Raw genomic sequence first — 25,284 nt, 5'->3', positions numbered from 1 at the left:
TGGGGGCGCCAGTATTTTATACTCTGGGAGACAACCCAAATTCCTGCCACTCCTCAGACTGCCTCCAGTGTTGATTCCTATAAGCAGCTGCTTAGCAAAGATGAGGACTGCACAGCATGCCCGGGCTGCTTCCCTCTGCAAAGCCGGCAGCCGCCATCGCCTTCCAATGCGATGCCGTTCATTAGCTGTTAGAGTCACCGGTGTCGTCCACACACCTCACCTAGTCCAAGTCTCACATTTTTTCTTCTTCTGCAAAATGCTAAATGAAGATTTTTTTTTTTTACATTTTATAGTACATAAAAACTTCAAAAATACATGAGCTTGATAAAATATACATGCTTAGTCATTTTGCATCTAGCTGAAACTATAAAGTTGAACCTTTACAAGTGTCTTATTTCACCTACAGCAAACATATTTACACAAAAGCCACCAGAACAAGTACCACTAAAAGAACTGGCTGTAAAAAATATTATTGCGATATACTACAAATGTAACCTTTTTATATGAGCTACAAAAAGCAGCATCTTTGTTTACAGAGTTCAGTGCAATTCTTTACATTAAAAAAAAAATCCTATAAATTAATAAGGAAACCATCAGTATTACAGAGGAAAGAATACACTTTACATACTCCAGCCACTCTCCCCAGTCCTCTGTATTGCTTCAATTCCTAAAGGTATTTTTCTCCTTCTCTCATCTGAGTGCCTCTTTCCCAACACCACAAAAGATGGAAGTCAGCGTGACATTCCTTCCCCCCACCACCCCCCACCCAGGAGAAGAGCAGTCAAAGCCCACATTGAAATCACCAGCCCCAAACTGAGGACCTCTCTCCAGTCCAGGATATTCGGAAGGCGTCAAGGTGCAGTCCTTGCGCAGGAGAATGTTAATGCAGGATGGAGAAGGGTTGGAGCTCTGGGCACAGGCACAGCTCCTCTCTTAGACTTTAAAATAAGATCTTAATTCCACCTTTGCTGCTCACACCGAGAAAAAAAAACAAAACCCTACATATGCAGCAATAGGGTGCCAAGAAGTCTCCTGTAATGCCTGAAAACTGGTACTGGCCCAGCCAAAACAAGAGTGGCACTGCCCCTTCCATCAGTCTCCTCGCCAGGATCCACAGCTGTCAGTTACTGAATGTTTTATCACTGATTACAAGCCAGATTCAATCATGCTGACTATTTTAATTAGATGACCTCATTAAAAGGATTTTGAGAGACCTATTAGTGTGTATGAAATCTCATTTATCATATACAAGGCGGCAGAAGGAAGATGACCAAGTGTAAGAATCCAGGGAAAAAAAGCCTTTCCAAGTGCCTTGCTGGTCTACACGTGAAATGATTCTTCCAGGACAGAGTGCTGCTACGTGCACGGAGGTGTTGGGGACGCGAGACAGTCCCTGGTAGCGGATATACACAACACTTACAAACTGACCCGCCGCCTGCTGCTACCCAGCCCTCGAGCCTTTGGCTTCTTTGGCTGCTAAAGATTGAAAGGAAATTCTCAGGTCTCACCTGCCAGCTGGATCAACTTCAACCCCTTCCCAAAATGCAAAATATTCTCTTTCCTCCAAGGTTACTTCATTTTGTCCTTCATGTGCCGTGACTGGGTGGATGCTGCAAGTCCTGTCCTGAGAAAATGGGGTGCAGCAAAGGGTGAAGATGTAACGCTGTAGCGGCCGCAGCAGCAGCAGGTCTTGGGGCAAGAAGGGTTGGGTAAAGAGCGTGAGGAACCGGATGAAAAGTAAAGGGGCCCGGATGGATAGCTGACGCCGGAATGATGTGGATGGGGTGGCTGGCTAGAAACGTAGCAGGGTGCCCTGGAATAATCGAGTGGGTCAAGTGGGATAACGAAATAGGCGTCAAGTGGGGCTGGGGTATATGATGAACCTGAGCGAGAGGCTGGGGATGGGGGTGAGGGTGAATCCCGATGGCGGCAGCGGCTGCGGCGGCGTGGTGCTGCAGGATGGCATGCTGCACGGTGGTGATGGAGGTCGCGGATGCTGCCGCTGGCTGCTGAATGTGGATGGGCTGCAGGGCAGGCGCTGCCGGTGCCAGGGCCGCTGAGGCAGGAAAAGCCTTGACCTGCTTGGCCAGAAGCTGCTGCTGAATGTGCTGCTGAGCAGCTTGCTGCAGCTTACTGTATTTCTCCATTTCTTCGGGTGTAAAAGTGATTGGCTGGCTCTCGAGCGGTGCTAGAGAGGAGTCTTCTCCTCCTTCCCGATCCCCTTCAATGCTCGGCTCCCCACTCTGAGGCACATAGCCAGGAAAGTGCTCGACATCTGGAACTAAGGGCATCATACTGGTTTCCACTGGGACCGGCTGGCTGCCCCCGTCCATAGGTTCTAGCCCATCACCATCGCTCGGATCCGAGAGGAAGTTGTGTGGCATGACCAGATCTCCAGAACCAAAGCACTCGGGAAGCGCAGGTGCTTCGAGGGGAATGGACGGCACTTCCACGGCAGGTTCATCGCGTTTCTGCTCATCCAGAGGTTTGTCCTGAATTACCATCACCACTTCTTCCAGGAGAGACTGGCCAGCCAACTGAGACTCCTCAATGCCTTGGGAAACATCCTCAGAATCTGACAGCTCTTGCTCCTCACCCCTCTCCAAGCCAGACTCCTCATATCTTTTGGCATTTGGTTTTCGAACAGTTGGCAATTTCCCAATTAAGGGGAGAACTGGTTTGTTGCCTAAGGAAGGAGGAAGTTTAGGGCCAAAGTAGCCCTGGGGAGGATCTTTGAGCTTTATGCCCACCTTGTTTGCCCCTGCCAGCATCTCGTCAGCGATGCAGGGCTTCTTCTCAACCTTCCTGGACTGAATCTTTTCCAGGAGAAGTTTTGCAGTGACTGAGTTTCTCTCCTCTGGACTGCAGTCACCTTCTGAGGCCCTCCCCGTGCCAGAGCCGCTGCTGTTTTGGGAGAGCGAGCCAGATCCTTTCAGATCCTCTCCTTTGCCATCCTCTTTCTTCAGCGATGATCCTTCACTTCGGCCTGCCCGGAAATAGTGAGGAGACTGCGAGCGATAGATTTTTGACCTGATGAAGTCTCTTCTCCCGGACCTTCTCTCTTCAGGGCTCTCGTGGCCTCGAGAGCCCTTTCGCGAGAGAGACCTCTGCGAGTGGCTTCTTGTACTGCGGCTGCGATCCCTACTATAGCTGCGGCTCCGTTTCCAGCTGCGACCCGTTACGCTTCGGCTTCTCCTCTTGCTTCGACTGCGGCTGCAGCTGCTGCTGCGTGTTCTGCCCCGGCTCCTTGTTCTTGACCTGCCTCGAGGGTGGGTTCGGCTCCTGCTTCGACTCCTTGACCTGCTCCTACTTGAGCTGTAGTCATCCTCAGAAGAGGAGTACTTGCGTCGCTTTGATCTGTGATTTGAGCTGTTGTAGTCAGAGTCATCCTCCGAGTCATGGGACCGCTTTGAATGGCACCTTGACCGGTCACTGTAATCGCTATAGCTATCATCTGAGTAACTTCTCCGACGGCTGTACCGGCTGTGGTCTGAGGAAGCATCAGAGCTGGTCGAATAGGACCTGTGAGAGGAGTGCCTCCGCCCCGACCTGGAGCGGCTCCTGGAGTGGTCGCTGCCAGAGTCATAGTCGTCACTGTACTGCGACGGGGATTTTTGCCTGCAGTGCTTCCTGTGAGAGCCCTCGTCGCTGTCATAGTCCCCACTGCTCTGCCGGCTCCTGCGGCTGGTCCTGCCCAGGGAAGGAGCCGAACATCGCCTCCTCAAAGCAGATAACTGCTGCAGGTCAGCCTTGTGTTTTTTGCTGCCATGCTCTTGGCAGGAGTTACCACCATCCTCTTTTTTACCGCTGCTTCCCTCTTCAGCAGACAGAGACTTCCTCTGGGACTCCTGAGAGCACCGCTTTTTCTTCTGGAAAAGGCTACAGTCTTCAGACAGTTCGGTTTTTAGTGCCCGTTCTGATTCAGTAGAAAGAGAGGATTTGCCTTTTTTGTGCCTGTGTCTTTTCCGTTTCTTGGGTTTCTCCTCCCCTGGGTCAGTTTTTCGGCCCTTCTCATCAGCTTCCTCCTTGTGCTTACGTTTGTGTTTGCTGGACTTTTTGTGCTTCTTTTTCTTTTTGTGTTTATGGGATCTTCCAGATTTACTCTTACTGGTTATGCTTTTACCGCTGTCCTCTCCCTCTCCCTTACTAATGCTTGCCAAATTGGACTCCTGCTTGTTCTGGGAGCCACAGGTGGACAGAGATTTGTTTTCCATTTTTAGAGCAGAACTGTTAGTTGCACTTTCTGCTTCCTTGGCTTTGCTTATCTCACCAGATTCTGTGCTTGGAATGTTATCTTTACAAAGACCCCCTGGATCCTTAGATTTCTCTGCCCCTTTACCTTTAGCATCTTTGTTGCGAGAGAGCTTGAAATCAAAATACAGGGGGTTACAGCTATATGAAACAGATGGTTCTGCTTTGGTAAATATGAGAAGCTCTGAAGGCCACTGGAGAGTCGTGCTCTCATCTTTACTCAGAACAGGAAAAAACGGTCCTGTTGGATGCTTTGGTCCTTCAGAGACTTCTTTACAGCTTGGGACAGGCTGAGCGACTTCTTTAGTAGTGTCTGGCTCAGGAAGATTGCTCTCTGTAAGATGCTTGTTCTCCTGCATACTTGCATTTTCTAGGACTTCTTTTAGCTCTGTTTTGCTCTGCTGAGCTGCAGTTTCAGTAGTACTCTGCTCCTTCTGCTGCCCCGTGCTCTCAGCAGCCTTCTCTGTATGCTTGCCAGGTTTGGGTTTTGGAGAACTACCCTTTTTAACTTCATGTGTGGTTTTTTTGTTCACATTTTCAGCTTCCATTTGTTCGGTAGACTTCATGAAAAGCAGGAATTGAAAATTAGGCTTTACTTTACAGTGGGCTGGGGGAATATAGTGGTAGTATTCTGGTTCAACTGCCATTGGTCCATCTTCTCGTCTCATCTTTTTCAGTTTAGATAACGTGGTGGCTAGAGACCCACTATCTTTGTCATGTTGGTCATCTTCCTCTGCCTTGCCATCAGAATTATTTGTGCTTTCTCCCTCGCCAGATTTCTGCAGACTCCCTGCATCTGAGGACGCTCTCTCATCAGCTTTGGCTCCATCTGCAGAACTTGATTCTTCCACATGGTCCTTGAAAACAGAAGCTATGGTCTCAAGCTTTACCGGAGTCTTCTTAGCAAATGAAAACGACACACCTATCTTCTGCAGTGGAGTTCCCAAAGCACTCTTAATGCCAAAGCTGATTGCTTGCGCTGTCTGGATGGGCATTTGGCTTGGCATAACAGTGCCACCAACTTGTCCAGTGTTTAGGAAACCTCTGTCCATAGTCATCTCTGTAGCTTGGCCAGAAGTCGTCTGGATGAAAGAGCTGCTGTTGGCTGCAGAATCGTCATCATCTCCACCTTCCTCATCCACAGCCACCGTGGTGGTTCTGAACATGGGCCCACTTCCAGGAGCACTGTATGAACAAGTTAAAACAGAGAAAACAGCTGACTGCCATTTGTACACCTCTGCAGTTGGATTCATGCCTCATCTAAAAGTGTCTTTTACACATTTCAAGTACTCCTGTATCCAAGAAATATGCATTAAAATAGCATTATACGGCCATTTGATTTTTTTTAACAACATTAAGTAACTGAAGAAAATGTATTGCTGGATAAAGCAGTTTGGGGATGCTCTGGACTACTGGTTTAGTGAATTCACTCATACCAAAACCACAGCATGAGGCCAAACTTAAGTGTGAAGCTTTGCCCTCAAAACTTGTGCAGGATTACAGGAGCAAGAATGCCAGCACAGCAAAAGGCTGCAGTCCCACGCAGGACTCCCGCACGCATGCTCCAAGGGTGCTCGGGGATCACCCGTACTCACCATTCAGGCTGCCTCCTCTGTTCAGCAAGTTCGTGTAGACGCCGGAGGGCTTTCTCCTGCTTCCTCTCATCTTTACGTGATCTTGAAGAGACATTGCGAGCAAATTCCCTTTGCTTGAGATCTTTTAACCTCTGAGGTAAAAGAAAGCAGGAACAGATTAGATAAAAGCTGTTTGTGGTAAGGCATCTGAAAGCGTCTCTTTGCTGTAGCACTGGAAAGTACACTGTAAAGCCCCTCCCCAGTAATATTTATTGAGCTAGGATGGAGCAACAGCATTCTAGCTCAACAAACCAAATGGAGCACATTGCCATCCTCCCAGTAGCTAAATGAAAAGACAACTGTTGATCACTTTTGGCTGTTCAAGTCTGTGTATATGCATTTCCAATCATTACTGTTTTTCTTTAGCATGTACAATAAAGCTGATTTCAAAGCAACAAGCAAATTCTGAAAGGAGAAGGGAAAAAACAAGACTGCTTACTTTGCTGCTCTTGCAGGGTGCAAATGTACTTGACAAACAGTGCATGACAGAAGTCTTAATAGCATGGGCCAAAGAACAGAAAGGGATTAGCTGGTGCAAGAGTTACCCAGGTATAATATCTTACAAAAGCAATGTACAAATTACATTGGAGAAGGTGCCAAAAATCCCATGCAAATGATTCCAGTAAGCAAATAAATAATACAACATACACCACAAACAGTTACTTGCTCTCCTGACAGTAGTTCTGAGACAGTCTCTCAAGAAACAAAACGCTCTAAAATGCAGTGGGGTCTTCTGGGTTTTAATACTTTAGAGGGCAGAAAGACTAAGTTCTCCAGAAATCTTACCACATGACGAAGTAAACTCAAACCCAACGAATTTCAAACATCATAATGTCACTGAGGAAATCTAGATATCCAATTCTAATAGATATCAAGCATTCAAGACTTCAGAAAATTTTTGAAAGTCCTTGTCTCAAAGCACTAGGAAAAGAGGCTGCTGTTTTTCCTTTGAATACATGTGAAAATTCACAAGGGAATTTGTTTTTTTGTTTGTTTGGTTGGTTTTTTTTAAAGAGTGCTCTACAGAAGTTTAAGTAACAGAAAGCAGCAAAGACAGAACTCTACCATCCTAAGGGATTAATTTTTCTTTTTTTGGTGCACAATTTGAAACCCTTTCAAAAGGCCCAATTCCAGAAAGCACCGTGTACCCAGCTTTTGAACAAGTTTCGTATTTTTCAGGCATTTCATGAAGGGCCTGAAAGACTAATGGTACTCAAAGCAGTAGTCACTTTAGAAAAATTCTCATACAAGATGTACAAATCATTGGTGGATTCTAAATGTACCATCTGGCTGGCGGACTCTGCCTCTCTAATGGAGCAGAGTCAGACCAGTACACACGCAAACAGTGGATCTGAAAACTAACCTGAAGTTCAAATTAGAGGAATTAAGTTGGCCCAATGTAAAGAGAACATTGCTTTGTGAAAAAGGGGAAGATTTGACAAGACACAGGATTCTCTTACTTAATTGTATTTGCTAAATGTGGTTGACCATTACCAAAATCAGAGGGGAGGACACACAAAAAAAATACAGCTATAGACACTAGTAGAATGAAACTCACTCTTGTGATCTGGACTCCAAAATTAGAAGGGTTTGCTTTCAATACATCAGCTGAAAACGTCACATCACAAAGAAAAAAAGAAAGTAAAAATATAACAAGAGTGGAAGAGAGGAAAAAAATAAAAAGCAAGCATTACTACACAGGCTCTCGGTGTGTCTGCAAGCTAGTCTACAGAGAAGGAGGTGAGCCAGCGAAGCTACAGGATCGAGCTTAGAGAATCTGGAGCAGAAGGGAGAACGCACATACACATACACGCACAGACACAGCAATGATCCCACCTGGAACAACAGAGCTACTTTCACCAGGACAAGTAAAGGGCTCAAGGGTTTTGTGGTGTATGTTAAATGTTGAATAGTAAATTTCTTTCCAAGAAGGAGGAAAAAAAAAAGTGGACTAAGCAATGCTATCAGCTTTTTCATGCTGATTTAAAAAGTGTTATCTAAAATGCTCCAGGAAGTTAAAGTCACCAACAGCTGACAAAACTATTTAACTGGGGTTTGATGCCAAGTCTCTAAATCACTCATCCATTTGGAAAAAAATATGACCCAGCTATTTACAACAGAAATGAACTGTGACCTTTTACTTTAAAGAGGAAGGTGCAATGGTGCACTCAGAAACTCACCTCCACCCCCCAGACATAGCCTTAAACATCTCCCCGTGAAATAAAACAGGCTCAAAGTCAGTTGATAATCATGCAGCTGCCCACAATGCAATCCTGCCTTTGTTACAACAGACAATTTTAATGAAAACAGAATTAAACACCCATTTCCTTAAACGCTGATCTTTTTGTGTCTCCACTCCCCAAAACCTCCCACTCTCTTACTGTGTAACACTTGTAAATTAGAAGCAATGAAGCAAGTGAACTACCTTAATGCACTGCAACTCCAGAATATGCAACTTCTAGCTACACCAGTATCTGTGCCTTTTAAGATGATAAACCACTAACCATGGTTTCAAGAGTGCTGAGAATTTATTACTCCCCAAATTGGGGAAAAGTTTGTCTGATTTTACAAAGCTGACTTTACGAAAGACTAAGAGATCTTAAGGCTGAGTTTCTGTAGCATAGGGGCCAGAAGGAAGAAGGGTCTTGCTGGGTAAGTTTAAGACAGAAAAAATCTCCACAACTGCACCATGCTATCTCCTGGGGAATGCAAAATGTAAAATATGTAACATAACAAAGCTCAGCATCTTTGACTGACCTAAAATGATGCATCTATCTTCAGAAATGATTTCTCAAGTTTGCAAGGAGCCAAGTTCCAAGAAACCTGGCTGAACTGCATTATCTTACATAAATGCAACCTGGGGTAGGGGAAAGAGGGACGACAGAAGACCAGATTGCTCATCTGTAAAAACAAATCACTACAGGAATAGATGCAGAAGGGTACGTTTGCAGGCAGCTGATTAGCACTGAACTTTTAAAACAGCCAGAACTTTTCAAAATACCCTGACAGAGTAACTGTTACCTTGCTAATTGTTCCAAGTGCATAATTGAATCCAGTAATTTATCCACACAAAGAACAGTGGATAACCAGTTAACTACTGCCTACCCTCCTCCCCCAAACCTAACCAGGAGAAAGCAATTAAAAGCCTGAAGTACAATTTCACAGTAGTAAAAGGAGTACATCAAAGCAATGAAATGCTTTTCAGCATACTCCACATCTCAGCCTTCACAGAAAGCTATCTGAACTAAATCGATATTTAAGCTAGGCTTACACTAAAGAAATTTCCATCTAATCCTTAGGCAAGCGTTCATTATTCTAATCCTCCAAATCTCTAAATTACTTTTTGGACTGCACCATATGTGTGGGTATTCACAGAGGCTGGACAGCTGCAGGAGGCAAGTCACACAGCTGCCCCTTCCCCCCAACACAGCAAAGAAATTTAAACAAGAATTTAATGTAGCCACTCAATCATCCTCAGGGAGCTTCTCCCCACCAACTAAGGAAAAGGAGCCCTGGGAACCCATCTTCTTGAGGTGAAACCAGCCTTTTTAAGTCTTCCCACGGTGCTCAGCAAGACTATCATTTCTGCAACAAGATCAGAGACACCAACCTGTATATCAAAGATATAGCTTCATGCTACTATAGGATTTAAAAATTAGGAAGCATTTTTTCTGAGGGAAAGCAGTGTGTTTTCTGAGGAAGCGGGTGGTTTATCTAAGCAGCAACGCATTTACAAACTGTAGGATGATAGTGACCATGAAGCCAAGAAATATTATTCTGCTGGTTTATTACTTCAGCTGTAAGAAGGGCCACATCTGTAAGCCCAGCAACCAGCAAGTAAGGACAAAAATCACTTAAAGTTTGTCCAAATTTCTGCATGCCAGAAGCAGTACTTCACTACCTCAAGCCTTCCTTCAGCTTGGTATTGTGTTTTATTAATAGCTGCCGCCCACCTCAGCTTCGTAACAAAGAATAGTATTTTAAGTTTTCAGCCTTGTTTCTAACAAAATTACTAAGAAGTCTCTAAATTTCAATGGGAGTGCAAATCGAGCTCTTAAAGAACAGGTTTTCTATAAAATCTGCAGCTACCTCAGTACTCCAGCACAAAGAGGCTACAATAATGGATTATCTCCTGATCACTGCATAGCTCAGGAGGGGCCAAATTGGCATACAACACCATTACCTTACAATTCTCTTCAAATCGGCTTAAATAAGCTGCACTCCGGTGTCATTTAAAAGCTCTAGAGATAGCCCATCACAGACACGTGAAAGCGGTTAAATAAGAGGGGGACGATCAGGATTCAGAAACTGTCGTAACGGGAAAAAACTCAGCACACGCTGTGGCAATCGTGCATGAGATTTTGCTGGTGAGATGGTATCGAGGTAAGACCTCCCCAGTACCGAACTGGAGTGCATTGCTTTTCAGCCTCAGGACCAGTGGTAAATGGATTTTCTCAGTCTAAGTTGACAAAGCCATGCAATTTCGCTGAATTGAGGCCCATTCGAGAGGCATTCTTTGCCTAAAATTGCAGAGCAGAAAAAGATCATGTTATTCTCAGAATAAAAAAAGCACTCCACTACACTGCTTTACTAGACCTGAAGATCTGAGACTTTCATGACAAACCTTATATTCAGGAGAGAGGGATAGACTGGATCCACATACAGTGAGATTGCTGCATTGGCTTGAGACAGGAGGCAGCTCATGTGACAGCACAATAGCATTAGAGCCTACTCCTCCCCTGCTATTGTTCACAAGTCTCTCTGCCAATCCCTATTAAATAAAATAATAATGTACTTTTCATTACAAGCCAGCAGATTTCTGGCTTTCTGAACTTTTGACGTATGCTCGATTCTTTGCCACAAAAGCTTCTGGGAGTGAACTACACCATTAGCTAAATATGAGCTCAAAGGACGGCAACCTTTATAATTTTATATAAGTGAGAACACAAGCCCTGCTTATTTTTGGTAATCAACATTCTTTGCATGCTCGTAAATTAAGTGAAAAGAGCAGAGGGGAAATGGCACACAACTGCAGTTCTATTATCTTAATTTCTTCCCTGACACCTCATTTTCAACTTAGGAAAATATACCACACATTAATGCATCACAGATAACCCAACAACACAAGTCTGCCTGCCCTTCAGGAGGCTAGCATCACTTGTAATCACAATGTTCAGGCCTTGCACCTGGAAGACTTATTTTATCTAATACTCTCCATGTGTAAGTTGTCTTCTCCAAATGTGTGTGCCATCAGCAAATGAAAGCTGAACAGCTAAAACTGGGTTAAGAAAAATACTGTGGGGTTTTTGAGGGTAAAGCATTTCCAGAGTAGAAAAGCCTCCCATGTAACACCAAGTATCTTGGAGATTCTCTCTTCAGTCTTCTACATTCAAGATGTGCTTGAAGATGCAAGTTTTTTGGAAAGCACAAGTCCAATTCTCCCCAAACCAGAAAGTTCAGGGTTTGGATTTAGAGTACTCATCAACCACAGCAGTGACTGCATTGGTAATTTTATTGTGCTTTAACAGATCCCTCCCCATCGGATATCTGAAGCAAAGATCCAGATAATTAGGGCATGAAGAGAACTGCCGATCTATAATTTCAGTTCTTAGTTCCATCCTCTTTCCCAAAGAACTTTTTTATGGAAATACATTCCCTTTGCCTTTTTATAAAGAGAAGCTATGCAGAATTAATCATCTATACCTCCAAAATGCCACATATTTAGAAACAAATAAAATGAAAGCTACATAAAAGACTGCATTTCAATACTGGTTAGCATTCTCACAGTTAACCTGGCAAAAGTTCACACAGGAACATGTTTGTTTTTCACATTGAATTCAGAAGGTGAATGTTTTTATTCTGTTGGGTCAGTGACTCAGTAAACAGCTCAACCCTTCATCAGGCATGCTAGCAGGAAAGAGGTGACCATATATGAGATTCTGTAAGTAAGTTCTTGGATGAACTAAAAAAAACCCCAAAGAACAGTAAAAGCTGACTGTAAATGCTATGTTACTTACATTTAAGATAACTCCAACCGTAACAATTTTTGCAAGCTGCTCTAAGTGATGGGCAGTACAGATTCAGTTTATTTGATATGAATACACAAACTGGGTACAAGCCCAAATAAGGTGACCCACATTCATCTTCATGCAAATCTAACATGAAGTATTCTATCTTGATGTCAAAACTCAAAACTGAATTGAGGGCCCACTCAGATGTAATACCCTAAGGATACATTCCCACTAAGCCCAGAGTATTCTAGGACTGTGGAAACTCTCAAGCATCTGGACATCACATATCTGCAGGAAAGCAGCACAAAAATACACCAGGTACATCTTCACTACCCAAGCTCCTCACTAGCTGCAGGAGAAGTTTTCTTCCTACATTTGCCTTCTTTTGCATTTGTCTTCTTTTGCATTTTTCTGTTAATTACTATTACTCTGTTGACAGTTAGGACTGTGCAACATCAGAGGCAGGGGTCCTTCATAAGCTGCCAGTCCTTCTAGTTGCCAGGCTCAAGATCTTAAAGCTAAAAAAAACCCCATTAAAGATATCAGTAGCTTTCCAGGGTACAAAAAGTTATGACATCTATGGTTACAGCCTTTTTCAGTTGCTCACTGAAAGATCTTTAAGGGAACTGAGTTTATTTTTCCTCTTGCAGTGCCATCTATATGAACGCAAATTGCTTTTAGTCCTCTGGCTTCCCCTGAGAGGGACTGACCATTTGGTGAATAGATAGGGTTACTGTTCTTTAAAACATCTGTACTTCTCATTTCAAGTATCGACCTAATTAAAAAAATCTAGAGAACAACATTGCACACCTCCAACAAGATGTTTAAAATACAATGACTTAAACAGGCCAATGGTTTGTGATAATAAATTGAAGATTATTTTCCCAGTTAAGGTTATCCAGAAACACTGCCTTTTGGATAGAAACTTGGTGTTGAGGTCGATTCAGATATATCTGAATACTATATGAAACCAGTATAGTCAGGAAATAATAATAATAAAACCTCCCCTTTAATTGTTTGGTGTTGACAAGTTGGTGGGTCCAAAAATTTATCCGGTAGGGATCAATACACTTACCTATCGTCCCTGTTTCGCAATAATCCTGAGTTCCTTCCTGGAATACAAGACAGTGTCTTTATAACTCGGGAGCGGAAAGGGATCTGAGGATGGAACATCTATTTACAGGGACAGCCTAATGCTCACTGAGCCACAGAAGGAATAAGCAAACACTTCAATGTCGTGTAACTAAAAATACTTAAAAGCAAAAGTGATCCTGTGGAAATCTGTTCAACAAGCTAAGAAAAAGGCAAAAATGAAGCACTGCTGCCTCAAGAATTACCGCTGAGAAGACAAAACATTGCAGGTAATATATACCAAGCCTGTCTGCTGTAATTATCTAGGATACCATAATGTCTCATCTTTCCAAGAAAGCCTACTGATTAGCCTACTTTTAAGAAAACTTTATGTTTTTCCTCAAAAAATTTATGTTAGCCTTTATGTAACCTTGCCTTCTTGTCCAGAGAGGCAAAATATGAAACATCAATGTGCAACATATTATGAAAAGCACAGCATGTTTGTTTTTTTAAACTACCTTAAAATTTAGAATAGAGTGTTAGAAATGAGCCTATCTTGAGCAGTAATGAACAACAGAAGTGAGATAGTGTTACTTATGCAAATTTACCTTCATTATTTCTAGGCAGTTTCAAGTTCACTTACTGAACACTGACCCAACAGGGTGACACACATTTCAGCATGACAAAGCTGGACAAGCAATTTTTTCCCTAAGCAAAGCACGATTGCTTCTTTGTTTAAATCCCTGTGTAACTAGAAATTAATGCTGGGTGACGCAGCAAGAGTTTGAAGTCTCATTTTCTCCAAAGCCTGCCTGAAGTTACTGCCATGGATGCAAATTATCCAAGAACATAAATTCCTTTAAAAATAATCAGCAGTACCAAGTAACCCCCAAATCCTTTCTACCAGTGAAAAGATTATGCCAGCCTCTGTGTTCCCAAGACATTTTTCTTTCAGGTCACTCTTCTTGCACCCCTACTGATGAGTCCTTTTATACCAATGAGGGGTGGTGGCTTTCCACAGGTTTGTTTCTTCTTCCACAGCATCTCTAGATGCTAGAAAAACTCTCAGCTTGCCAACCTTGTGTCAGTCCCCCTATTAATCATCCAAGGGCTTTAAACAAGAGTTGACATAATCATACTGCATCACCACACTGTAAGAATGTGACACAAACAGGTCTTTCCACCTCCTAAATAGATGCATGTAATTGCACTCAAGTTTCAACCAAGTTGATGGAAAACTTTAGATAAAGTACACTGCTATCAGGTGTCACGACTGTGCTACCAGCTCGGTCAAAGCAGCCCATTTCCCAATACAAAGTAAATGAATTAATTTCTGCTCTTAATTCTATTAAGCTACAATTTGTCACAGTACTCAAACAGAAATTACCCTGCCGTGAGACTTCCTGTTAAGACTCCCTTAGTGAATCTACTTTGAACTATCATATCCTATACTTAATACGTGGGGTGGGGGATAAATCATACTCTGTAATGCCATATTCTTGTTTTTAAGCTGTTGCTTCACTGCTATTTTTGCAAGATGTAGTACTCTACAGCACATCTTCCAGAAGTTATCAGCATTTTAATGATTGTATTGTTAGAACTTATGACTAGGAATATCAAAAAACCTCCTTTGAGCAATTTCATCTCCGGGTGAGCACAACACTGCTACCTGCTGTACGTTTAACATCTCATTTAGCAGCTTCAAATGGTCAAATAGATCAGGCTAACACACACACTTCTATTATTTACTGTGCAGCATGAAGTATCGTGTAGATACTACGGTACATCCCTACCTTGGGACCAAAGCCTGTTCCACACAGATTCTGAATCCACCTTCTCCTGATGGTTAAGAGAATTTGGAAAGTGCTTCTTTTTTATGATTCCTTTAACACAGCCCATTATTTCCTAGTCTGTTTTCAGTAACTTGACAGAGCACAGACTAAAGTATTAAAATGCACACACGTGGCATATCGGGTTCCGAAGTTGTACTGTGTTAAAAGCTGATGCAAACTGGGAGCCATCCATATCCACATGTACTCTTCCCAGTTTAACAGCAGCCCATTCCTGCCCATGGGTCATTCAAAACCAGGCTCCTTGATGCCAACCATGTGTTGGGGTTTTTTGTCTGTTGTTTTGGGGTTGTTTTAAATTTATGGTGGGCATAAGAATCTTAACCAGTGACATAAAACACCTCTTCCTGGGGCTATAAGGAAAACAGACACACTGGGGAAATTCAAAGTATTAACCACAAACAAGATTGCTGCAATGAATATAAAACTCATGAACTGTGCTATCAACACTTGTTTACCTGCTTGTGAGCATGATCGTAAGAGTTTATGTGGTTGTCAAACTCTTGATGCTTTTGATACTGCTTGTCACAGAGTTCACAGTAGAAGTTTGCTCTGAGGTCTTCCAAAGCCTTGGCAATTGCTTTTTCTTTATCAACATAATCCTGCAAAATTAACAAAAAAATACTTCTGTTAAACTTCCTGTAAAACAAACTGGAAGATGATCAACTAGTCCTTTAAGGAAAAATAGTCCTTTAGAAAACCTCAGCATAGACCAATGATCATATTTATTAAGCTGACCAGTCTTTGCAAATTTAGAGGTATGAAGGATAACTTTGCAATACTACCAACCTAGCTTTGACTCAGTTTCCTAAGATAGAACACAATCTTGTCATTAGCAGAGGGATCAGTAAAAGGAGACTGCTTAAAAAAAGAAATCTAGTGCTGATGGCAGGAAGGCAGTTTTGCGGCTGCAAGAGGAGAGCCTGCTGGATTGTCTGAGATAAAAAAAAAAGAAAGCCTCACGCTAACACATGAACAAACTGGCAGCTGCCTGCCCGCATAAGATACACAAAATACACATCAAACCAAGGAAGATCACTGCTTTTGGAACGGAATCTTAGAACTTTAAATGCTGATACTTCCTCCATTTTGAGTGCTAACAGATGTCTGCTTGATCTCAGTTTGTCTGCAATTCAATAGGGAGGAACACAGATCAGCGGCTGGGAAAGCACAGTTCAGAAAGTGTCGAGCCTAATTCACTTCAGTGTGATTTTTCAGTCAGTGAAATCTTCCCAGGAGCAGTGCTGTCCATTAAGCTGAGCTCAAATACAGCGATTACACTGGGAGTGAATGGGTACAGGTAGTTGCCATTTAATAAAAGAGGGGGAGGGAGACCGCCTTAGACGTTGCTGACAGTATTTTTTTTCCTTATGTAATTCAACATTTGTATAGGTGCAAAACCAAACTTCCAAGCAAAGATGAGGTGTCTAAATTGGCAACAGTCATGTCCTCCCCTCTTTTGCTATAAGGAAAAGTAGCAGCTTTTGGACTGGCAGAGTCAAAAAGCTCTGGAACTCTCTAGAAATCCCAGTCTCTCAAGTGGCTGTAATGGCTTGAAGTCCCAAGTGCTGGGAGTGAGCCTGTGCAGCTCCACAAGCCTTGTCCCCAGGGCACAGCCACAGCTGATGCAGACCTGGGGGTGCTCAGGAGCCAGGGCAGGGGGGCTCTGAAATGCACCTGATGCTGAGACTCACAGTAATCTCAGGGCTAAGCAGCTTCTTCCCCCAGCCAGGCCACTTCAATTACAATCCCACCAGCAAAATTAATAAAACATCTCCACTCTTTACCAGAAAGCTGGGGAACATTTACCTCAACAAGATGGAAGCACTTACGCTGATGCATGCAAAAAAAAAAAAAAAGCTACAAATGCTGCATTACAAAGTACACTGTACTAACATCACCATACCCCATATAGCTATTTCCCATATGCATTTCAACTGGAATAAAGAGAAATTATATAAGAAAAAATAGCCTAACATTTGAGAAAAAGCACTTAAGAGTTTAAGAGTTTCCATCTTCAGTACAAACTTCTTATGGGAAATTTCCTTGCATTAGCAAGAGAAGCTAGCAAACATTTAAGAAAGATATACTATGAAAGCTTTTTTCTTTTTCTATAAGATCGTGTTCAAGGCAATATGGTTTATCTCCCAGTTACCACATCAAAATTACATTAAAATAATATTGCTGAGCATGTTTTTTATAATGCAAAATTCATGTAAAAAATTTCAACTCCCGAGGGGGGCGAGGAGGGGAATATCTGAAAAATTCTAGTGCTAAAAGGTTTTTTTCAATTTAAAGCACTTCTAAATAAAAAAATCTATTTCAAGTTCCTGCTTCCATCTATTACCAGAGGCCCTTGTTAAGAAGAAAAAAAAAAAAAAAATCAACAAAACTATCTAGAGGTTTGAGCCTGAAGCAGGTCCCCAGGAAGACAAGAAAGGAAAACAGAGCAGCGTGAGATCCACAGAACAATGACATTTAAAGTTCCTCTGAAACCCCGAACAAGCTTCCTGCGCCATGTGTAGGTTTTTTTCAGAAAGCATCCTGTGGCTAAACAATGAAAACACAGCCATTTGAATGATCAGAATCTATACAAAAGAAGGGAATTAAAGAACATTTCTTGCTTGCTTCTTGGTTGCAGAATTATCTGAAATTCCTTTGAGACTCACTGAATGGCTAATCAGGATGCGGCCACAGTTGGCAATTACATAATGGACTCCTGCAGAGCAATGAAAAAAAACTACGCTTGCAGAGATTTTTCACAGATAAATACAGAAATGCAAGAGCCTAACGATAAAGCATGCTAATAAAAACACACTTGAGTTGGGAGAGACTGCTACTGCTCCACAGAGTTCCTGAAAAAAATCTGTGCTGAATAATGGCAGGAAGACAAAACAGTCTCAGAGAGCAACACACATTCAACTGTATTTGAAAAGACAATTGCAAAACCCAAGAATTTTACCGTAAATCACATTGCAGACCTGAGGTACAACATCATTACATGCAGTTCACACAAGAGCTCCTACCAACCACTCTGAAATGAAGCAATACTTCGTACTCAACAGCTGCTGTCTGAAGACACCCAGCATTGCAGCTGGGGGTTTGCTGCAGAAGGGGATCCAGCCTTTTGGCCACACGCTGCCCAAGAATGGCCAACGTCACAGCCAAACCTTCCCTTTGTAGGGTGTAAGCAGCATGCCACCCAGCAGGAGATTAAAAACAACAAAAAGGAGAAACATCATCAAGGAGAACATGCACCTGGACGTAGAAAGGAGAAACATCTTCAAAGAGAATGTGCACCTGAATGTAGAGGAACTGTTCAGCACCGGCTGCATAAGCCCATTTAAGAGCATGCTTGTACTTTAAAGTGTGCCAGAAAAGATCATTAACTGTGTTCAGCTCCAAACTAATAATTAGCTTTAAAAGTAATTACAATGGCTTTTATTTTTAAATTAACAAATATACCAGCAATTCACTTACCAAGCAAGTCAAGGTCTCAGCTTAAGAAAAAAATTTAAAAAAATCAGGAAAGGAGACTATACGTTTTTGTAGCTGAACAAACTGCCTGCAGTATTAACTATTGAACTGATGAAATGGAATTTTAGATTTGCCATGGTTATGTTTAATTTTAATGGAATCGAAACTACTTTTCCATTATTCCTCAAAGAATTAAAATTTATGCAAAACTGACACTTTATTCTAATGTCTAGGGCTCTTCTTCAGGCCTGGTACTTCTCAAATCTCAGAACAATTAAACAAGCAGGCTTTCCTAAGACTTGATGTACTTTACAGGCTGGTAAGTGGAAGAGTGGGTTAAACGACTAGCAAAGACCATGTCTCCACAGAGAACTCAGTTACAGCTAATCCAAGTATGCTCCAACATGTCATGCTCAATGCCAACATGATGGCCCATTTTTATCATTAAAAAGATAACACTCTTTGGCTTACAAAAAAAACACAGCTTTTGTAAACCCTAGAGAAATACAGCATACACACGTATTTTTTTTTAATGCTGCCTGAGAAATTCTTCCAAAGAGATATAGCCCATCGATTTCTCAAAACCAGAGCCATGTCCTACCTTTTCAAAGAAAGCAGTATTTACGCAACAACATCATAATGCTCTACTTACTGCTTGCTCAATAACAACAGAAGATCTACTCCACTTCCAGCTGATAACTGCCCATCTAACATTTGTATCTACAGATTTTGCGTTGACAACGTGGCAGTTTCACTAGAAAAATTTGGCAGCCCTGGGTCTAGGGAAGGAAATATTCTGCTTACCCTAGGACTGTTCTTTTCAGAACAGGAGCAAAGCACACAGAGAAAGCCCTGCTGCTATCCTGTAGCTCTTAAGCAGCTAAACAAACATCAAGGTTAATTCCAGGAAGTGAATAACCAGTTCATTAAAATATAAATAATTTCAACAATGACAAAACCCAAGAATACTTAATTCCTACTACCATTACTACAGCCTAACAAGAAGAGCTCTGTCCTATCAGAACAAATCCTCTCCCACTCAGCCCACAGGAACTTTGATGTTAATGCCCCCATTTCAGTACCTTGTATTTCTGCCTCAGCTCCTCGGTGTCTTCTTTCTCCACCTCCAGTACACGCCTCCGCTCAGTGGCATCTTCAGCATAGTCAAGCTTTTTTTTTTTTTTTTTTTTTAAAAAAAAGAGAGAGAGACGCAATTTGTCCCATAAATACTTAGCACTACTGAGACTGCCAGAATGTGTAATTGAAACAAGATGAGATTTGAAACAGAATCTTTGCATATTTTACTTCACTTTCCCTGTTTTGTCATCCCACAACGTAACCCACATGCAAAACGATTTATTAATCCTTCCGAAGTGGAGGCTCCTGGCCGGCCTGTCCACTGCCAACAGCAGCCTCAACTTTGTGGGAGTGAAATCACAAAGCCCAGGAATTTCAGGTAGCATCCAGACCTCAGAATTCAGGTACCCATGGGTAAACAGAGTATGTATTTTGAGGAGAAGTGTTTTCTTACTGTGTGATTTAAGAGCAAGTTTTTCTCTACCTTTGATGCACAAATTCTCACTTCTAAGTTTCTTCCCTATCAACTCCCCGAGAGCCATGCAAGGAGTGACCAGGTGCAGGGCAGGAGCCAGGCAAGCTTACCTCCATTTCCATCCGCCCCATGCCCATGACATCGTACTTGACGACGATAGGGATGGGATCTGTCCTCCCTGTAAGAGCAACACACACACAGGTGGTCAGCAGCCAGTCCATCACCACAGCTCGCTTTACACATTGGGTTTGGGTGGTTAGAGATCTTGCCTTGGAGTGCAGAGACCAGAAAGCTACAGTGAACCAAACACAAGCCATTCTCACAGCTTACAGCCAAACCTACTTCTCAGCTCCAAACTGGATACAGTTAAATGCACCCCTGAGTACTGATAAATGGTATTTTCTGAACATTAACTGGTCACATAAAATATTCTTGTGGTTAATGTTCAACCATGACAAGTCCTAGGGCAGGGCTGTTAACAGGACTTGAGAAATGAACCTTCCCCTCAATGCTTCCACATCAGGCAATACATACTCCTCATCTTCTGATGCAAGTGAAAAAGCTATTAAATACATTTTACTGCTCTACCACATTAACGATTGATTAGGACTGTCCTGTAAAAGATGTGGAAGCCTCCCTCCCACCAACTTTTGTCCCTTCCCAAGAGTGAGGAAAGCTGACCGAGAAGCATGGCACAGAAGCCAAACTTCTTTCATCCAAAATGACCGCCTGGTCCAGGCCAGGTGGTCAAGCACCTGCTTCCCCAGCTCCTGCAGAGAGATGCTCTAGCACTCACTGTGTCATCTGTAAGCTGTGAAAAGGACTAGTTGCGAAGAAAATTGACTTTGAACTAATCAAACTATGCTGGAGATTTTTTTTTTAAAAAAACATATCTTTAATCCACTCATAACCAGCCAAACAAAGCAAAATGGGGCAGACAAGCACTTTACTACCACAGCTTTTTTTTTAAATTATTATTATTTTTATTTTTACATCACAACTCGCGCTGTTTGTTGTGATGTAAGCCCACTGAAAAAGTACTTACCTTATCCGGAGCATACCTTGAGTAAAAAAACAGAATGTTTACTTCCCTTATTATTGCTCTTGTTTTGGTGTAAACAACTGTTTTGTTATACACACATACACATATATTATACCTTTGGGCTAAAAGATCTACAGGTTTTACTCATGCCAAAAATTCTATTGCCATCCACATGCGCAAAAGGTTAAAGTCTTTAATACTGCCTCAGAAAACCTGTATAGGCACCAACTTCTCTCTTCTCCAATACCAGCTTTCTCTAACTCCTGCAAAAGCAACAGCCCACAGATCTCAGACTCCAGAGTCCTCAAAGGGACCCTACTCTGGTCAGACTTGTGTCTTTTTAACTCTTAAAGTAGAGGCATGTGTTTTTCTTTCAGAAACAAGTCCATTTAATTAATCGCTTTATGGTTTTGTTTATATGCCCATAAATTTGACAGGCATATATCCACCAAGTCCAAAAATAGTTATCACACTGATCCAAAATAGTATTTTGAATTGAGCTTTTGTTTGGGTATTTTAAGTATTCTCCATCTGAAAACGTTTCTCTTGCGCCCAATGGTATAATAAAGTAAGCAGTGACTGCAATTTTTAGCAAAAGGACCAAATTAAAGACAGGTTATAAAAATGACTTCCTAAGTGCAATATCACTTTCATAACGTCTCAGCCAGGGATTTACTGGTAAGTGGTGAACCCAAATGGAATGGCTGGCAGCAAGTGCCAACAATTTTTTTTTTCCCAAGCTTTTTTGGTTTTGGGGGTTTTTTTGTTTTTGTTTTGTTTGTTTTTGGTTTTGGGTTTTTTTGGTTTTTGTTTCTCCAGCAATCGAGATCTTTCGATGCAGCCTCATTGCCCTGGTAAACCCCTGAGTACAAACAATGCATCAGTACTTTTGCCTTCTAAGGCAGTCAAAGTTTGGTTTTGTTTTTTGGTTTTGGTTTTTTTTTGTTTTTTTTTTTTTCTTCAAAATCTATTTGGAAATTGCAGTAGCAAGTGCTAGTGCCCATCGTGTTGGGGAAAAATCAAGTTTGGACAGTATTAGAAATTTATGTTTAAACTGATTTTGGCAGTTCTAACACAAACAGAAACATCCCTTCTTAGCAATACCCTTTAATGAACAAGGATCAGACAAGTGTGCATAAAGAAAGGAAAGGAAAGGAAAATGAAAGACCAAGCAGAAGGATGATGGCTACAACAGAGAAAGTAAGCCTAACATATTGGTGCACTGATGACAAAAGGAGTAATTCAGTCTGAAAATAAAAAATTACCACTGCTAAGTTTACCATCACCACAACAAGTCCAGGATCATAACGCTGTAAAAAAGAAACACCATTTGTTAGGCAGAAACCATTAGGGGCAGAAAATAGGCCGTTTGTAGTAGGCAGGTAGGATGGGTTAAAAAAAAAAAAAAATATATATATATATAAAAGAGGCTTCTTCCTCACCCCTCCACCCCGTCACCATGCTTTGCCCTGTGGAATCAGGGAGCGGGTAGATTTTTGAGCAGTTATTTATTTTCAGAGCTGTGCTCACAACCTGAAAGTTTTGGGTGTTGGAAGAGGTTGAGCTCCTGGTGACGGCCCAATTTAAAAGAGGCACTGAGGCACATTTAAGCAGGCAGTTTAAAAAGGAAACCAATCAGGATCTTAAGGCAATTACAAATGTTTTGGGTCAAAATGAGCTTTGTTTTCAGGGAAGAGGAAAACATTCAATGTGAAAAGTGATGCCTTTGTTTTAAACTTAACCATCATTTTGTTACGAATGAAATACCACGGCAGCCAGCCAGCGCAGCCACCCAGCATGACATCCAGCCGACAAGTGCCAACTCCAAGCACTTTGAGCACGTAACACTGCTAAGGGCAGCAGTGCCCACCCCCACCATCGAAACTGCGGCTCCATCCGGGGCAGCACGACACGCTGCCAGGCAAAGCGCTGGGTGGTGGGTCATCAAGGCTGGGGGAGCCTCGCTCCATGTCCCTGGAAAGCCGCTACAGCTGAGGGAAAGGATTGGGCTCTGTGTTGTCAAAGGGCCACTTCTCACCCTGCTGACTGCCAAGCGGACTGGGCAGAAGATGGAGAACAGCCAAAGGGGAAAATGGGACTTTTTAAGTTAAGCTCTTTAAGTTCTCCTTTTAAAGAACTTCCTCAAGAAAATTTATTCCAGAGCTACTGTGCATGACAACAGGATCTTTACCAGTATGTAAACACAGTTCTCGGACCTTGTGGGACTCCCAGGTTTAGGGTTCCTGCTGACCCTTTTTGGGTATACTGACATACTTCGAAGAGAAAAACTGAGCTTTCAAGAAAGGGCAAGAATTCCCACACTTCGTGCCACTATGCAGGGTTGCAAGCACTGCCACATCGACAACTAACCCCCCGTACGGTAAATCATGCAGAACATACAAAGCTGTGTCCGTGCTCCATCCCCCTACACCACAGAAAATTTAGGTTCCTTCTGCACCAGGTTACAAACTCTTTCCTTTACAGACTGGTCACATTACACAGACTACAAACCCCAAACCAGAGATGGTTATTGTATAAAACACTTCCACACAGGGGAAAGCCTCTCTGGAGAGGACAAAGCATAAACCTCCAGTGGGATGGGAAAAAACAAACAGCTTACACAAGTCAGACCTTAGAATATCCAGTCTCTTAAAGTAAATTAAGTTTGTAATTATTTCCTTAATTCAGAAATTAAATGAGATTTCAAAACTGACCAGATATACTTGTTTTGCTTTCCTCTTCCCAAAGAAATGGGGAATTTTCCCAGCTTGTGAAAAATCGCTCACCCCCAAATAAGCCCTGAGAGCCGCCCCCGTTCCTAGAGCCCTGCGCCTGCCCAGAGATCTGCCAGCAGCAGGTAGGAGACAGACTGCAGGCAGCACCTTGCCAGGCAGGCTTCTCCAAATTCACTCCTTTCTAATTGCACAAAGTTATTGGATATGAGCAAATACTTTGCCAGCAGTGCTATAAACTAACAAATCTTGGGAAAAGAGTTAATCCTAATGCTTCAGGGCTTTAGTATCAGACACCAAGTTGTGCTGTACACAGAGGATTATCGTTTCACAGTTGCCAGCTGCAGGGTGCGTGCTCTGTCTCTGGACACAGAGGGTAGATGCTGCTCTGCTCTTCAGAACAGGACGGTGCACCAGATGGACCTGCCATCTGAGCCCATCTAGAAATGCTGGCATCGTCAACACTAGTGCACATTTTATTTTTTTTTTAAACAGTCAAAACAGAAACCAGTTTTCATTAACAATTTGCAGATTCAGAAGAACTCCTCCCTCTAGCAATAGCATGCTCTTCAGTAGATGCAAGACATATCTGAAGGTCTGTTTAACGACAGAGAAAGAACAGGATGCCCCTATTGGAAAAAAAAGATGTACCCCCAACATCATGCATTAACTTAATTCAATCAAATATATTTCAGTGTATCACTTATGCATAGCATGTAAGCACCAGAGAGGTAACCGAACAGCCTTAATCCTGCTCACTGTGTTGACATCTTAAGAGAAATTCTTCCCAGGTACAAGTTTTGTGGGATATAATCCTAGAGGACTGACTGATGTCACACTCTTCATCGGAGGAGAATTTCATGAACTAAGCATCTTGGAAGGATACAAACAACAGGACGTGATCTCGTTGAGCACAGAGGATTTTTACTTATTCACTATCTTTATGCTACAACCAAAACCAAAACCACGGTAAGAGACAAATCTTCTAGAAGGTTTTAATTGCTCTTGGAAAGGGACTACCGCAGAGATTAGAAACATGGCTGTGTGAAGCTGTGAGGAGCTTCACAATCACATCACTAGATTTGCTTTGGTGGATAACGGTCAGTTTGTTTAGCTACCTGCAGTACAAACCCCACTGCAGGCTGTAAAAGGTCAGTAGGTGCCTGGAGTCAGCTATCAACACCCACAGCAATGCATCCACAGATACAGGGCATGATCACCATTCAACTACATTGTCTCTGGGAAGATGCGAGATAAGGAGGAGTCACTGTGATCGTGGATGAGTTTCATTTTCAAAGATCAGGATTTTGCAAGGTCTCAAAACTTTCCTGGGTCTATTGCATGTTCTGATAGCCCAACAGCTGTCATGTTGAAAATTCAGACTCCTCATTCAGTACACCAAAAGGGGAGAGATGACGCTATATGATCAAGCTCATTCTGATTGCTGCAGTAAGCAAACAAACAAGTGCAATGTTTTATCCTGGTCTCTGGTGGGAATTAGATTTGTGAGCTCATGCTGTTTATGTCAGACTTTGGGAAGGGGTCACAAACAATCGAGAGATTCAAATTAAGTCTAAAATGTCTATCATCCTCAGCAACAAGCATCAAGACCCAGTGAGGAGAAACTGTTTTCCAAGTACAAAAAACCTGAACTTAATCCCTAC

At 42.4% G+C, this 25,284-nt stretch overlaps 1 protein-coding gene across 4 annotated transcripts in view; it reads right to left on the bottom strand.

Moving 5' to 3' along the window:
* Window positions 1–270: 270 nt before the first annotated feature.
* Window positions 271–25,284, bottom strand: part of GPATCH8 (G patch domain containing 8) — a 40,925-nt gene continuing 15,911 nt past the window's right edge. For 2 of the 4 annotated variants that reach the window (XM_010561336.1, XM_010561334.1), the window contains 5 exons: window positions 19,957–20,024; window positions 19,377–19,463; window positions 15,276–15,419; window positions 5,847–5,977; window positions 271–5,436 (listed from right to left, as the gene is read on the bottom strand). In XM_010561336.1, the coding sequence (XP_010559638.1) occupies window positions 1,587–5,436; window positions 5,847–5,977; window positions 15,276–15,419; window positions 19,377–19,463; window positions 19,957–19,983 (4,239 nt within the window). In that variant the 5' untranslated portion in view covers window positions 19,984–20,024 and the 3' untranslated portion in view covers window positions 271–1,586. Of the gene's footprint in view, window positions 5,437–5,846; window positions 5,978–12,971; window positions 13,009–15,275; window positions 15,420–19,376; window positions 19,464–19,956; window positions 20,025–22,153; window positions 22,200–25,284 lie in introns of those variants that run through there. The other 2 variants (XM_010561333.1, XM_010561335.1) reach the window with 2 other exon arrangements.

Source organism: Haliaeetus leucocephalus, unplaced genomic scaffold (genome assembly GCF_000737465.1).
Source record: "Haliaeetus leucocephalus isolate CR32 unplaced genomic scaffold, Haliaeetus_leucocephalus-4.0 Scaffold144, whole genome shotgun sequence".
Classification (NCBI taxonomy): Eukaryota; Metazoa; Chordata; class Aves; order Accipitriformes; family Accipitridae; genus Haliaeetus; species Haliaeetus leucocephalus.
Note: the sequence above shows the minus strand (reverse complement) of the source record. Positions and strands in the feature narration are given on the sequence as shown.